The sequence below is a fragment of the Colobus angolensis genome, unplaced genomic scaffold (assembly GCF_000951035.1).
Source record: "Colobus angolensis palliatus isolate OR3802 unplaced genomic scaffold, Cang.pa_1.0 Scaffold122, whole genome shotgun sequence".
Lineage (NCBI taxonomy): Eukaryota > Metazoa > Chordata > Mammalia > Primates > Cercopithecidae > Colobus > Colobus angolensis.
The window spans coordinates 6178010-6194805 of NW_012113364.1; the positions used below are offsets into that span (position 1 = coordinate 6178010).

Sequence of the window (16796 nt, forward strand, 5' to 3'; positions counted from 1 at the left end):
AAAAAACAAAAAAATAGCCAGGCGAGGTGGCGGGCGCCTATAGTCCCTGCCACTCGGGAGGCTGAGGCAGGAGAATGGCGTGAACCCGGGAGGCGGAGATTGCAGTGAGCTGAGATCTGGCCACTGCACTCCAGCCTGGGCAACAGAGCGAGATTCCATCTCAAAAAAAAAAAGAAAAAAAAAATCGATACCCATCAGACGGTGAGGCATCCATAATGTGACGAGGTGCCAAGGAATATCCCTAAGGGTGGAACTACAGCGAAGTCTCCTGGATTTCCTTCCTCGGGCCCCTTCCCAGGGCCTACTCCCCACCCATATAACCACATCCTCACTCTTCTCCCCTAAACACAAATTGAGGGACACTCAATGCAAGCATAGTACTCACTTCTTAACCAATCCATCCTCTCCTCCATCCCCAACACATGTGGAGAACTTATGTTAGCCTTGAAAATAAGAAACACTTACCAGCCTACAGTTATTTTTCCAGGCTGCCTTTTACCTCTCACCTGGCAGAAATTTATTCTCCTGGCCAGTAGCTATTTGTAAAACTGGTCTGCCTCCCTATTTTCACACCAAGATACTAATTATTTGGTAGAAAAGGGAGTATTCTAAATCAGACAATTAGCAAATCCTAGAATTTCCACCCCCTCCACAGAGGCACACAAACAAGAGAATAAACCCAATTTGTTGTCCGTAATAAACAGGATGTTCTACCCACCACTGAGCCCCAGAGCTTCTTACTAGATGACTAATCCCTAGCAGTGATGGCTACAATGGCCCAGTTCCCTGTTTTATTATTGTGTGCAGAAATTTGAAAGGCACTCCTCTCCCACCCCCATCTTCTCTTACATACTACTTTTGCACATCAATCCATTAAGAATCTGAAGTGTAATATATCTTATTCACTATTACCCTGTTAAATTGCTCTACAGCTGCCACGGGAGTAATTGCAGTCATCAGTGATTCAGACTTCTTGAGCAAAGGGCTTTAAGTAGGTTTCATTATTAAACCTTCCAAAGGTCTTATTATTGAAATGAACCTGAGAGAGAGCAGTATGCTTCCTTGAGGCAGTCATACTAATGATTCTTAAGTTACGAAAAGATGTCAGACGCATCATCAATGTTGCGCTTGTGAGTACGAGTAACTGGGAATTTATCAACCAATAAAACCAACTGGCATTCTAAGAATGAAGAATAATCTCATTTTAGTAGCATATGCAGTGCTGTGCAACCCTTTAAGAAGCTGCCTTTGGCCAGGCGTGGTGGCTCACACCTATAATCCCAATACTTTGGGAGGACAAGGCAGGCAGATCACCTGAGGTGAGGAGCTCAAGATCATCCTGGCTAACACGGTGAAACCCCGTCTCTACTAAAAATACAAAAACTTAGCTGGGTGTGATGGCACATGACTGTAATCCCAGCTACTCAGAAGGCCGAGGCATGAGAATCACTTGAACCCAGGAGGCAGAGGTTGCAGTGAGCCGAGATCGTACCACTGCACTCCAGCCTGGGCAACAAGAGCCAAACTTTGTCTCAAAAGTAAATGAATGAATGAATAAATAAATAAGTTGCCTTTGACCGGGCACAACGGCTTAGGCCTGTAATCCCCACCATTTTGGGAGGCCAAGAGGGTGGATCACCTGAGGTCAGAAGTTCGAGACCATCCTGACCAACATGGCAAAACCTTATCTCTACCAAAAATATAAAAATTAGCCAGGTATGCTGGTGCATGGCTGTAATCCCAGCTACTCAGGAGGCTGAGGCAGGAGAATCGCTTGAACCCGGGAGGTGAAGGTTGCAGTGAGCTGAGATCTCACCACTGCACTCTGGCATGGGCAACAAGGCAAGACTCCATCTCAAAAAAAAAAAAAAAAAAAAGAGCTGACTTTGCTCACTGAAGTATTGCTTATAAGAGCAAATACTGGAAACAACTCAAGTGCACATGTATAAGGAACTGATTCAATAAAGTAGGAGGCAGCCATCCACCCAATGGAATACTATGCAGCTCTGATTTAAGAATGAGAAAGCTTTCTCTGTACTAACAAGGAAAGATCCCCAAGACATACTGTTAAGGGCAAAACAATAAAGAACAGGTTATATGAGCTACCTTTCGTGTAAAAGAGTATGGGGGGGGGGTAACAACAAACGTTCATGTTTGCTTTTATTTATGTAAACACTGAACGGATATATAAGGAGTTATTAAGAGTGACATATAAGGTGGAGGAGTTCTACAGGGTGCACCAGACAGGGCTGGAAATAATATTAAACATCTCAACATATGCCTTTCAAAATAACTTTTCATACTTTTTTTTTTTTTTGGGAGACGGAGTCTAGCTCTGTCGCCCAGGCTGGAGTGCAGTGGCGTGATCTCGGCTCACTGCAAGCTCCGCCTCCCGGGTTTACACCATTCTCCTGCCTCAGCCTCCCGAGTAGCTGGGACTACAGGCGCCCGCCATCTCGCCTGGCTAGTTTTTGTATTTTTTAGTAGAGACGGTGTTTCACCGTGTAGCTCAGGATGGTCTCGATCTCCTGATCTCGTGATCCACCCGTCTCGGCCTCCCAAAGTGCTGGGATTACAGGCTTGAGCCACCGCGCCCGGCCTTTTCATACTTTTAATTTACCTTTACTACCTATTTGTTTGGGTCAGGGCTCCATTTCCTCCACTTTGGGACCAGGTAATCAGGCTTCAGACTACCTACCTCTGCCTGTCAGAAGTCACTAACCTCATGAAAGGAATAATTTAGGTTAAAGGAGGAGCAAAGCTATTACTCAACTGTTTCCTTAGGAAAGGAAAAACTGGGCCGGGCGTAGTGGTTCACGCCTGTAATCCCAGCACTTTGGGAGGACGAGGCGGGCAGATCACAAGGTCAGGAGATCGAGACCAGCCTGGCCAACATAATGAAACCTCATCTGTACTAGAAATGCAAAATTAGGGCCAGGCATGGTGGCTAACGCCTGTAATCCCAGCACTTTGGGAGGTTGAGTGGGGGCGGATCATGAGGTCAGGAGATCGAGACCATCCTAGCTAACATGGTGAAACTCTGTCTCTACTAAAAATACAAAAAAAAAATAGCTAGGCGTGGTGATGGGGATCTGTAGTCCCAGCTACTTAGGAGGCTGAGGCAGGAGAATGGCGTGAACCCAGGAGGTGGAGCTTGCAGTGAGCCGAGGTAGTGCCACTGCACTCCAGCCTGGGCAACAGAGCGAGACTTCGTCAAAAAGAATAGAAAAGAAAAGAAAAGAGAAGAAAGAAAGGAAGACAAAATCAGCCAGGCGTGGTGGCAAGGGACTGTAATCCTAGCTACCCAGTAGGCTGAGGCTGGAGAATGGCTGGAATTCAGGCGGCAGAGGTTGCAGAGAGCTGAGATCGTGTCACTGCACTTCAGCCTGGGCAAGAGCGAGACTCTGTCTCCAAAAAAAAAAAAGATAAAACATGTGGGCCCCTAAAATTTGAACATTTAGATGCAAGACTGGGTTAAAATATCTTTAAAACACATAAAAAATGTACAAACAGCAGAGGTGTGACAATATGCTAAAAAACATATAAGTGGAGTGAAAGAGCAAGATAGTGGTTCTCCTTCCCTGCTCCCTTTACAGTTTGATTTCATCCTTGGCTTTTCATAATGGACTTTTGTAAAGAGGGTAGATACGCATCCAGGTCTAGGATTACAACTACAGGTGTCTGTTTGTTTATTTGTTGAGACAGAGTCTCACTGTGTCACCCAGGCTGGAATGCAGTGGTGCAATCTCGGCTCACTGCAACCTCCGCCTCCCGGGCTTAAGCAATTCTCCTGCCACAATTTCCCGAGTATTACAGGCACCCGCCAACATGCCAAGCTAATTTCTGTATTTTTTGTAGAGACGGGGTTTCACCATGTTGGCCAGGCTAGTCTCAAACTCCTAACCTCAAGTGATCCGCCTGCCTCGGCCTCCCAAAGTGCTGGGATTACAAGCATAAGCCACTGTGCCCGGCCTGGATTGCAACTATTTTAAGTCCATGTTCAGCACAAGTGCCTTTTTTAAAAAAAAATTTTCGGAGTCTCACTCTGTAGCACAGGCTGAGTGCAATGGCATGATCTCAGCTCAACGCAATCTCCACTTGCTGGTTCAAGCGATTCTTCTGCCTCAGCCTCCCAAGTAGTTGCAACTACAGGACCCGCCACAATCCCTGGCTAATTTTCTGTATTTTTAGTAGAGATGGGGTTTCACCATGTTGGTCAGGCTTGTCTCGAACTCCTGACCTCAGGTGATATGCCCACCTCAGCCTCCCAAAGTGCTGGAATTACAGGCGTGAGCCACTGCACCCAGTCACAAGTGCTATTTTATTAAATACTTCTGTGGTCCCCCTTCCCCAGACAAAAAGAAAAAAGGAAAAAGGAAAGGGGAAGCCATTGTTCAGGGCCGGTAAAGGGTTTATCTAGCTTTGTGGTGTAAAAGAACCCGTAATACTTAATAAATTTAATATTTAACAATATTTAATAAATTTAATAAATGTATTAATATTTAATGGATTTAATAAATGTATTAATATTTAGCAATATTTAATAAAATTAATCCATTGTCTAGTCCTTACATCAAAACACCAAGGACAACTAGACCCTCCTACCTCCTCGTAGCTTCAACTAGATAAATGCAAACATGTTGGCTCACGCCTGCAATCCCAGCACTTTGTTGTTTTTTTTTTTTTTTTTTTTGAGCCCGAGTCTCATTCTGTCACCCAGGCTGGAATGCAGTGGTGTAATCCCAAATCACTGCAACCGCCGTCTCCAGGTTCAAGAGATTCTCCTGCCTCAATCTCCTGAGTAGCTGGGACTGCAGGCACATGTCGACATGCCTGGCTAATTTTTTGTATTTTTAGTAGAGACAGTGTTTCACCATGTTGCCAAAGCTAGTGTCGAACTCTGAGCTCAGGTGATCCACCTGCCTTGGCCTCCCAAAGTGCCGGGATTATAGGCATGAGCCACCATATTTGGCAATCCCAGCACTTTGGACTGCCAAGGTAAGAAGATCACTTGAGTCCAGGAGTTCAAGACCAGCCTGGGCAACATGGGGAGACACTGTCTCTACAAAAAATAAAAAATTAGCTGGGCTTGCTGGCATACACCTGTGATCCCACACTCACTTGGGAGGCTGAGGTGGGAGGATCACTTGAGCCTAGAAGGTTGAGGCTGCAGTGAGCTACGATTCTGCCACTCGACTCCAGCCCAGACAACAGGATGAGACCTTGTCTCTTAAAAAGATAGGCAAGGCATGGTGGCTAACGCCTGTAATGGAGCACTTTGGAAGGCCGAGGTGGGCAGATCACAACCACCCTGACTAAGACAGTGAAACCCCGTCTCTACTAAAAATACAAAAAATTAGCCGGGCGTGGTGGCGGTCGCCTATAGTCCCAGCTACTGAGGAGGCTGAGGCAGGAGAATGGCATGAACCCGGCAGGCGGAGCTTGCGGTGAGCCAAGATCACAACACTGCACTCCAGTCTGGGCAACAGAGCGAGACTCCATCTTAAAATAAAATAAGATAAAATAAAAATAAAATAAAATAAAATAAAGTAAAATGATAAATGCAAATTTGAATAACCTACAGAGTTAAAAGGCCACAAATGTTCCAATGTTAGCAGGGAGTCTAGGAGGGAAGAAGCCTCCACAGCTGCCCTAGTCAACCCAACTAAGAGAAAGAGGTTGGCAGCAAGAGGAACAGGTAAGGCAAGCCTTCATCTGAGCCCATCAGCTTCTGCAGAAAAAATGTTCCATGGTCATGGGATGACCTGACAGACTGATGCAAACTGTCCATACAGCTAGTTTATCTTTGCCTCCTCTCTAGATCCAAAATATATTGGAAATGAATGCCATATGAGACCTATCCCTGCCCTCCTCATCATACGCCCTTTATAGGAGAGTTCACACGAGCTGATGACTCTGGAATTCTGGTTACCATGAGTCTAGATATCATGCCACTTGAGCTCTGTCTTTCCAACTACCTTTTAGACATCTCTACCTGGGTGTCCTGAGCATCATGTGTCCAAAGATGAATTCCTTCTCCCTGGCAACGTATGTTCTCTGTATTTCCACTTTCCCTGTCTCAATTAATGGCATTGCCATCACCAAGATACCTGAACCAGAAACCTGAAGGGCATCCTACAGTCCTCCTTCTGCCCTCCTATTTCTATTCACCATGTCAACAATAAGTTGTCCTGATATTTTATCTCCTAAATATCTCTCAAAACCTCACTTCCCTTTCATATGCACTGGCACCCCCTATCAGCATCTCATCACTCATTCAACAATATTTAATGAGTATAAAGCATAGCTAGCTGTTTTTAAACAGAATAAAACAGTGTGATCTTTGTTTTCTGGTGGCTCAACATTTAGTTGTTTTTTTTTTTTTTTTTTTTCCAAGACAGAGTCTTGTTCTGTCGCCCAGGCTGGAGTACAGTGGCATGATCTCAGCTCACTGCAACTTCCGCCTCCCAGATTCAAGCAATTCTCCTGCCTCAGCCTCCCAAGTAGCTGGGATTACAGCTACGCACCACCACATCCAGCTACTTTTTGTATTTTTACTAGAGACAGGATTTCACCATGGGGGCCAGGCTGGTCTCAAACTGCTGACCTCATGATCCACCCACCTCACCCTCTCAAAGTGTTAGGATTACAGGCGTGAGCCGTGTCTCTTATCATTCATTCCCTAAACAACACCCAGAGTGTCTCCTCCTCAAAACTTAAATTAGGCCAGGCGCGGTGGCTCAAGCCTGTAATCCCAGCACTTTGGGAGACCGAGACGGGCGGATCACGAGGTCAGGAGACCGAGACCATCCTGGCTAACACAGTGAAACCCCGTCTCTACTAAAAAATACAAAAAACGGCTGGGCGCAGTGGCTCAAGCCTGTAATCCCAGCACTTTGGGAGGCCGGGACGGGCGGATCACGAGGTCAGGAGATCGAGACCATCCTGGCGAACACGATGAAACCCCATCTCTACTAAAAAATACAAAAAAACTAGCCGGGGGAGGTGGCGGGCGCCTGTAGTCCCAGCTACTCGGGAGGCTGAGGCAGGAGAATGGTGTGAACCCGGAAGGCGGAGCTTGCAGTGAGCTGAGATCCGGCCACTGCACTCCAGCCTGGGCAACAGTGCAACTCCGTCTCAAAAAAAAAAACAAACTTAAATTAGATCATTTAATTCAGGGGTCAGTAAACTTTTTCTACACAAACCAGACAGTAAATATTTTAGGCTTCTGGGCCATATGTGCTCTGTTGAAACTACTCAACTCTGCTCTTGTAACATTAAAACAGCCATGGACAATATATAAATCCATGGGTGACACTGTGTTCCAATATGGTTTATTCATAAACATAGGCACCAGGCCAGATTTGACCCATGGGCTGCAGTTTGCCGACCCCTGATTTAATTGCAGTGCTTCCTACTCCATTGGAATTAATCCAGAATCCTTTCCATGGCCTAGAAGGTGCTCCATCCTCATCTGAGTATTACTTGCTCCTTCAGGCTCCACTATGCTTCAGCCACCCTGACCATCTTTGTGGTGCTTAAACACTGTGCCAAGTCTGTTCACATGTCAGGTCCCTGCAGTTGACATTCTACCCATTAGGACCACTCTTGCCCAGATCTTCTTTGAGCTGCCTCAGTTCCAATGTCACCTCCTCAGAGAGGTCTTCACTGCCCACTCCAATAGGTCAGTGCCCATCCTAATGCCCAAACTTTCTAACTCCCACAGCTCCATTTATTTTCTTCAAATTACTTATCACCATCTGAAAACATATCATTTGTGGCATGTATATAGCCTGCTTTCCCACCAGCACACCACCACAAGAACGGAAGCTCCCCGAGAACAGAGACTGTCTTACTCATTCTCCCCTAAGTTCCCAGCACCTAGATCTGTGCCTGGCACCTGGCAGGGGCTCAAAAAATATCTGTTCTCTAAACTGTTATTGCCTCTAGTCTCACTCCCTCCAACTCACTGGTACCCTCACTACCACTAGTGATCTTTCGAAAACACAAATGGGGCCAAACATGGTGGCTCATGCCTGTAATCGCAGCATCTTGGGAGACTGAAGTGAGAGGATCCCGTGAACCCAGGAGGGTCAGGCTGCAGTGAGCCATGATCATGCCACTGCATTCCAGCCTGGGATACAGAGGGAGACCCTGTCTCAAAAAAAAAAAAAAAAAAAAAAATTAGCACTGTATGGTGGTGCACACCTGTAGTCCCTACTACTTGAGTGGCTAAGACAAGAGGATCACTGGGCCCAGGAGTCTGAGGTTACAGTGAGCTATGATTGTGCCACTGCATTCAAACCTGGGCAACAGAACAAGACTCTGTCTCAAAAAAAAAAAAGAAAAAGTGGGCTGGTAACAGGGACTCATGCCTGTAATCCCAGAGTTTAGTACCTCTTCTTAGCCTTTTAATTTCTGAAAAGCAGGAGGGCAGAAAAGATCAACCAAATTAAATACAACAGCAGGGAGGCCACAATGAGGAGGTCTCCAGGGGTCTTTTAGCAAGCTTCCTAAAACACGTCTCAGCTGTGTGGAAATAAGATTTTACAGTTGCAGTGGTGCGGCCCGTAATCCTAGCATTTCGGGAGCAGAAGTGGGGCAGATCACTTTGAGCGAAGGAAAACATAGAGGAAACCCCCGTCCCCTCCCCCACCCTCCAGTCCCACCCGGTCTCTACCAAAAACACAAAACTTAGCCAGGCCTGGTGGCAGGCGCCTTGTAGTCCCAGCTACTCAGGAGGATAAAGCAGGAGAACTGCTTGAACCCAGGAGGCAGATGTTGCAGTGGGCTGAGACCGCACCACTACCAGCCTGGATAACAGAACAAGACTCCGTCTCAAAAAAGAAAAAAAACAAACAAAAACAAAACACAACGTTAAGAAGAACCTCAAACCTTACAGATACAAGTTTAACAGGTACCCCAAAGCAAAAAATCCCAACCTTTTTTCTCCCAATTATTGAAACACCAGGAGGGTATAATAGTTTTGCAGCCTAGCTGTAGCAGGCTGATGCCCCCAAGATGACCATATCCTAATCCCGGGAACCAGTGAACATGACCTTACACAGCAAAAGGGGCTTTGGAAGTTTAATGAAGTTAAGGGTCTTTGGCCAGCCTGTCCCCACAGGGTTTATGTACTCACCTGGATCCTTATAAGAGCAGAGCAGGTGATGGAGAGCAGAGGGAGGTGTAGTGATGAAAGCAGGAAACTTGTGTCATTCCAGAAAGGCAGCACAAGCTGAGGAGAGCAGGCAGCCTCCAGGGCCAGGAAATGGAATCTCCGGCAGAGCCTGGGAAGGCACCGACCCTGCTCCCACCTTGACTCCCTAGGACTGACTTTAGAATTCTGGCCTTCAGAACTATAAGGGAATACCTCTGTGCTGTTTTAAGCCACTAAGTGTGTGGTAATTTGTTGCAGCAGCAACAGGGAACTAGTATTGTAGTGAAGCCTCAAAACCCACCTGAAGGGGCCAGGCACAGTGGCTCACGCCTGTAATCCCAGCACTTTGGCAAGCCGAGGTGGGCGGATCACTTGAGGTCAGGAATTCCAGACCAGCCTGGCCAACACGGTGAAACCCCGTCTCTACAAAAAATACAAAAATTAGCCAGGTGTGGTGGTGCATGCCTGTAATCTGGCTGAGACATGGGAATTGCTTGAACCCGGGTGGTGGAGGCAAAGGTTGCAGTGAGCCGAGATTGCGTCACTGCACTCCAGCCCGGGTGACAGAGTGAGACACTGTCTCAAAAAAAAAAAAACAAAAAAAAACAAAAAAAAACCCCACCTGAAGGTTTCCAGTTCTGCCAGCAGTCCCCTGTGCAACACCCAGAGGCAGACATTCCTTTGCTGCGGGCCACGGACAGGCAGAAGGAAGTGCCTCCTCATGGCAGAGACCTACCCAGGAGAAACCCAAGGGAAGGCACTGCCAGGCCAGCCCCTCTACCAAGGCCATTTTCTTTTTCTTTTTTTTTTTTTTGACACACAGTTTCACTCTGTCTCCCAGATTGGAGTGCAGTGGCATGATCTCGGCTCACTTCAACCTCTACCTCCCCAGTTCAAACGGTTCTCCTGCATCGGCCTCCCGAGTAGCTGGGATTACAGGAGCGCAGCATACCTAGCTAATTTTTGTATTTTAGTAGAGATACAGTTTTGTCATGTTGCCCAGGCTGGACTCGAACTCCTGGCCTCAAGTGATCCACCTGTCTCAGCACTCATCAAGGTCTTTGATGGCAGGTTTTTCTAGGTGATCAGTCCTTGTCTGGTCTAGCTGTGTGCCACTCTCCCTCTCACCAAGTTGGAACCCCTAGCCAGTTACCAGAGGAGGAGAGTGTGTACCCCAATCCCAGCTTGGTATTAAGGAAGGAGACCACTACTACTCCTGCTGCCCTCCTCACCACATCTTGCCTAGTTCACAAGACAGGAGGAAAGAGAGAAAGAAACAAAAGTAAGATAAATAGCCAGACAACCTTGGCACCCCCACCCGGCCCTGGGAGTTAAAAAAAAATAGTAATAATAACATCAACCCCTGACCTAAACTATTTGTGTTATCTGTAAATTCCAGACACTGTATGAAAAAAGCATTGTACAACTTTCTGTTCTGTTAGCTGATGCATGTAGGCCCCAGTCACATTTCCCACGCTTGCTCGATTTATCACGACCCTTTCATGTGGACCCCTTAAAGTTGTAAGCCTTTAAAAAGGCCAAGAATTTCTTTATCAGAGAGCTCGGCTCTTAAGACACGAGTCTGCCAACGCTCCCAACCTAATAAAAAAACCTCTTCCTTCTTTAATCCGGTGTCTGAGGAGTTTTGTCTGCGGCTAGACCTCCTACAGTATGGTTCAGATCTGCATTTAACTCACGAAGCCTGGTTGCTCCCCATGCCCTGGAGGAAAAAAGGAACTCACTGCAGGTATGATACAGGACGGGCCTGTCCCCAGAACCCTGTGAGAGGGAAGCCCAATGTCCCACCAGGTTGGCAGGGCTGGGGAAGGGAGAGTTATGGTAGCCCCAAGACTAAAAAGAGGCAGCAGAGGGAGCAGGACAGCGCTCCCATGGAACTCATGCCGCTACTCATGCCGCTGCCTGAGTGGGATAAGGGAGGAGTGCACCCAGTGACGTGAGGGGGCAGAGAGGCGCCGTCCCAGAGAGGCTTTTCCCCTTCCTCCCTGCCATGTTACTCTGATCCCCTCCAGGTGAGCCTGCCCACTTTGGGCCCAGGGTTGCCGCTGGGGCCTGTACCCAAATGCAGCCCCCCATGGCCATGGCACCAGGAGTGGGGCAGAGCAGGGAGGAGTCCTGGACAGAGGAGACACAGGGACAGGAAGGAATGGGCCTCAAACTCCAGGAGGGGGCCCTTCTCACGGGTCCTGCTTATTGGCCTCTCCTCCCTTACCCCTGGGCTGATCACCCTGGGAAGAACTGAGCCAAGGTTTCTCACCCTCAGGTCCGAGAGGTTCAACTACCGGGCCCTTAGGGAGGTGCGAGCCCCTGAAACGATGGAAGGTGCCCGGCCTAATCTTTATATATAATTAGTAGAGATGGGGTTTCACCATGTTGGCCAGGCCGGTCTCGAATTCCCGACTTCAAGTGATCCGCCTGCCTTGGGCACCCAAAATGTTGGAATTACAGGCGTGAGCCAACGCGTCCAGCGAGCCCTATTTATTTAAGCCTATACATTTTGCACTTGTTAAAGTATTTGAACATTCAATTATCATGTTTTCTTTCAGCAGTCCCTCCCGGTTGCACACTTGGATAGTGTTTTTATTTTTTTAGACAAGGTTTACCTCAGTCTGGCAGGATGCAGTGCTGTGATGGGCTCATAGCTCATTGCAGCCTTGAACCTCGGGGTTCAAGTATCTGGGAAGCTGAGGTGGGGCTTCACAGATGGGGTCGCGCCATGTTAACCAGGCTTCTCTTTAACTCCTGGCCTGAAGGGTTCCTTCCGCCTCGGCGGCGCCCGGACATAGTTTTCTAGTTTTGACCCATAGAAACACTGTGCTGGGTCAGAGTTTGTCAACTACCCTTCTCCAGCCAGCAACACACAGAACATGGTGGAGAAGTCGCGGTTACCAGGCTCCACCCTGAGCAGAAATCGACCCAGCTGCAAACACTGTAGCGTCACTGTGACGTCGCCAAAGGCTTCGCCGTGTTATGTCGCCAAAGGCCCGCGCCCGTGACGTCGCGGGGGTCACGCGCCTGTGACGTCACAGAGGCCCGACCCTCACGTGGAGCCAATCAGAACTCGAAGCGTGGCCGCTGGGTTTTCCAGGAGCGCGCATGCGCAGACGCTTGGCCACAGACAGCCGGTGAATGTCCGCAGGCTGCAGGTTAGTATCCGCAGGCTCCCACTCGGCCCCCGCCACCGATAAGCTACAAGGAGGAACTTTACCACTGGCTGTACTACTACTACTTGCGCGACTTCTCAGCCTGCGGCATAGGGCGCAGCAAGGGCCTGACGCTGAAAGAGCAGGCGCTGCGCTCCAAGCGGCTGTCGCCTGGCGGGCACAAGGTCGGGCAGAAGCTCCTCAGTGGCCACCGCAAGCCCGCTAGCTCCGGCTGCAGCCCTTGCTGCATACTCGCCCCACCTGAGCCTGGGTGCGTCGCTTCCCAACACCTCCCCCAGCTAGGTCCCGGGGACCCCGGCTGCGTCCCCGCCGCCGCTCATCCTGGGCAGGGTCGGCCCCCTCTGAGGCTGCCCCGCATTAGGGAGCTGCACCCCCGGCTTGACCTCTGATGGCCGTTGCAACAACATCAAACGTTGGAACTTTGTAGGGGGATACAAGGGGCTAGGAAACGAAGAAAACATCTTTTTAAAAATATAAGCGATCGGGCCGGGCGCAGTGGCTCATGCCTGTAATCTCAGCACTTTGGGAGGCCAAGGCGGGTGGATCTTGAGGTCAGGAATTAAAGACCATCCTGGCCAGCATGGTGAAACCCCGTCTCTACTAAAAATACAAAAATTAGCCGGCTGGCCACCTGTAATACCAGCTACTCGGGAGACTGAGGCAGAGGCGGAGCCAGAGAATTGCTTGAACCCAGGAGGCGGAGGCTGCAGTGAGCTGAGATCGCGCCACTGCACTCCAGCCTGGGCTCAGACTGAAGAAAGTAATTGGGCCGGCCGGGTGCCTCACGCCCTTAATCCCAGCACTTTGGGAGGCCGAGGTGGGCGGATCCCTTGAGCTCAGGAGCTCCAGACTAGCTTGGGCAACTTGGTGAAATTCTGTCTCTACAAAAACACAACAAATTAGCTAGGCATGGTGGCGCGCGCTTGTAGTCCCCGCTACTTGCAAGGCTGAGGCTGGAGGATCGCTTGAGCCCAGGGGGTGGAGGCTGCAGTGAGCGTGATCTCGCCACTGCACTCCAGCCTGGTCGACAGAGTGGGACACTGTCAAAAAAAGAAAAAAGAAAAAGAAAGTAACTGATCTGTGTTTTTGTCTGATTTCCTACAGGATACCGAAGGACCTGTTCAAAGTATTTTCTGCAACTCCAACTGTAACTTGGTTCTAGGAAGAGAGAATCCATATTTGGTCAACAGACCTTTTCACCCTCACTTAAGTTTACTGCTTCGATATCTTTTCCTTACTAATTGATTTTTTTTTTTTTTTTTTTTTTTTTTTTTTTTTTTTGTGAGACGGAGTCTCGCTCTGTCGCCCGGGCTGGAGTGCAGTGGCCAGATCTCAGCTCACTGCAAGCTCCGCCTCCCGGGTTTACGCCATTCTCCTGCCTCAGCCTCCCGAGTAGCTGGGACTACAGGCGCCCGCCACCTCGCCCGGCTAGTTTTTTTGTATTTTTTTTTAGTAGAGACGGGGTTTCACCGTGTTAGCCAGGATGGTCTCGATCTCCTGACCTTGTGATCCGCCCGTCTCGGCCTCCCAAAGTGCTGGGATTACAGGCTTGAGCCACCGCGCCCGGCCACTAATTGATTATTAATTAAGTAGTGTCCAAGTGAGTTAGCCTTTTTAGGGTTTATTAATTAATTAAAAGAGAGCAACAAGAGTGACAGTTTAACTTCCAGGTTTTTTTTTTTTTTCAGTTACTATGGTAACTCTTTTCAAGTCCACAAATGATTTTGTTCTTTACTGTAAAGAAGAGGTTAGAAATGTAAGTGGGGAGAGAACAAAGTTAGGAATATGTGTAAGATTTCTACGTAAATGTCAGCTGGGCACGGTAGCTTAGGCCTGTAATCCCAGCACTTTGGGAGACCAAGGTGGTCTATCACCTGAAGTCAGGAGTTCGAGACCAGCCTGGCAAACATGGCAAAACCCCATCTCTACTAAAAATACAAAAATTAAATGGGAGTGGTGGTGGGTGCCTTTAGTCCCAGCTACTTGGGAAACTGAGACAGGAGAATTGCTTGAACCTGGGAGGCTGAGGTTGCAGTGAACCGACATCATGCCTCTGCACTACAGCCTGGGCGACAGAGCAAGACTTCATCTAAAAAAAAAAAGAAAGAAAGATTTCTACCTAAATGTCACATACTGTTCTGAAGGTTAATATTTGGTATTCTGATGTATATTGCACAGTGTGTCAACCTCAAATAATCAAAAGGGTCAGAATCTAAAGGGAGTTTATTCATGCAGAGAGTTTAAGGAGGGTCACCTGGGAAGCACAGATACCCAAGAGTGGAAGACAGTGTTCCAAGGCTTAGAAGTTTGGGATCACTTGCATAGACAAAGTTAAGGGAAGCTTAGCAGAATTTCAGCATCTCTCCGTGTAAGGCTTAATACATACTTAAAACAATCTGATTGGTCCGGGTGGTCTTTCTTTCACTCTGTCACCCAGGCGGGAGTGCAGTGGTGCAGTCTCCACTCATTACAGCCTCAGCCTCCCTGGCTCAAGTGATCCTCCCACCTCGGCATCCCTAGTAGCTGGGACTACAGGCATGCACCAACACACCTGACTAATTTTTGTATTTTCTGTAGAGACAGGGTTTCACCACGTTGCCCAGGCCAGTCTGAAATTCCTGGGCTTAAGTGGTCCGCTCACCTCGGCCTCCCAAAGTACTGGGATTGAATGCATGAACAGCTGCACCCAGACGAGGTGGTCTTTTTTTCGGGAAAGGTGTATTTAACCTTCTACACTGAAGATGTAAGTCATGGGGTCTTTTGTGCCATCTGGTGTGAGTTAGGTACAGAACAATAAAGGAGGCAGTTAATCTGTAACAAAGATGAGTGATTGGAAGGAGAGGAGGACTAGTCTCTGGTCTCTCATAGTCATTTACCGGCTGAAAATAATAAAGAAGGAATAAATTATAATTTAAGGAGCAGAAGTTACAAACATGCTATGTGACTCTGTCAGGGTGTAACTTCCCTCTTGGCATAGTAAATCTTATAGGGGGGTCCTGAAACTCTTTTTTTATTTTTTAGTTACTAGGATCTCTGCACTGTTGATCCCACAACAATTCTTCGAGGTAGATGCTGCTATCCACTTTTTTGTTGTTTGTTTTTGAGACACAGTCTTCCTCTGTCATCCACACTGGCGTGCAGTGGCGTGATCTTGGCTCACTGCAACCTCTGCCTCCTGGTTTCAAGCAATTCTCCAACCTCAGCCCTGCCAGTAGCTGGGATTGCAGGTGCCCACTACCACACCCGGCTAATTTTTGTGTTTTTAATAGAGACCAGGTTCACCTTGTTCACCAGGCTGGTCTCGAACTCCTGAGACCTCAGATGATCCACCTGCCTCAGCCTCCCAAAGTACTGGGACTACAAGCATAAGCCACCACACCCTGTCCGGGAGGGAGAGGTTACAGTGAGCCAAGATCACACTACCACACTCTCAGCCTGGGTGACAGAGTGAGACTCTGTCTCAAAAATAAATAAATGAATAAATAAATAAAATACTTAGGATCTCCATTTCTGTGGGTCAGGAATTCAGGAGTAGCAGAACTGGGTTATTTGGGCTCAGGGTGTCTCGTAACATTGCAGTCAAGTTGTCCACTGAGACTGCAGTCATCTAAAGCCTGTTTCCAAGATGGCTTGCTCATGTGACTGCTGACCAGAGGCCTCAGTTCCTGTCACATGAGCCTCTCTACAGGCTGCTTAGGTGTCATGGTGTGACAGCTGGCTTTCCCAAGTGAGCAATCAAAGAGTGACGAAGGAGGAAGCCACAGAACCTTTTATGATGTAGTTTGCAAAGTTGCAAGCCATCACTTTTGCTTTTTCCCATCTGTCAGAAGGGAATCATGTAACCCAGCCCACACTCAAGGGGATAGGAACTGGGCTCCGTCTTTTGAAGGGAGTATCAGAGAATTTGTGGACGTATTTTAAATGACCATACTATGTTTAATTATTACAAGTACGGTCACTGTAGAAAAATGGAAAATAGGGACAAGCAAAAAAAAAAAAATCACTTGTAATTTCATGACTCAATGGATAGCATTACTAGTTGGGTGTATATAATTCCAATATTCAAAATATATATTTTCTCAAAATATAAACACACTAGATGTACTGTGGTGTAATCTGCTCTTTCACTTAATGTATTTATGTATTATAAAAAATACCAATCATGTCAAATACTCTTTCCTTTTTTTATTGAGATGGAGTTTCGTTCTTGTCACCCAGGCTAGAGTGCAATGGTGCAATCTCCGCTCACTGCAACCTCCGCCTCATGGGTTCAAGTGACTCTCCTGCCTCAGCCTCCCAAGTAACTGGGATTACAAGCATAAGCCACCACGTCGAGCTAATTTTTTTGTATTTTTAGTAGAGACAGGGTTTCACCATGTTGGCTAGGCTAGTCTCAGACTCTTGACCTCAAGTGATCACCCACCTCGGCCTCCCAAAGTGCTGGGATTACAGGC

The 16796-nt window shown here is 47.8% G+C and overlaps 1 protein-coding gene across 1 annotated transcript in view; it reads right to left on the minus strand.

The window, feature by feature from the left end:
• Positions 1-16796, minus strand: part of LOC105504773 (vegetative cell wall protein gp1-like) — a 45667-nt gene that overhangs the window by 26218 nt on the left and 2653 nt on the right. The window contains 3 exon segments of the mRNA XM_011932346.1: positions 9783-9892; positions 11237-11293; positions 12223-12424. Of these exon segments, the coding sequence (XP_011787736.1) occupies positions 9783-9892; positions 11237-11293; positions 12223-12424 (369 nt within the window).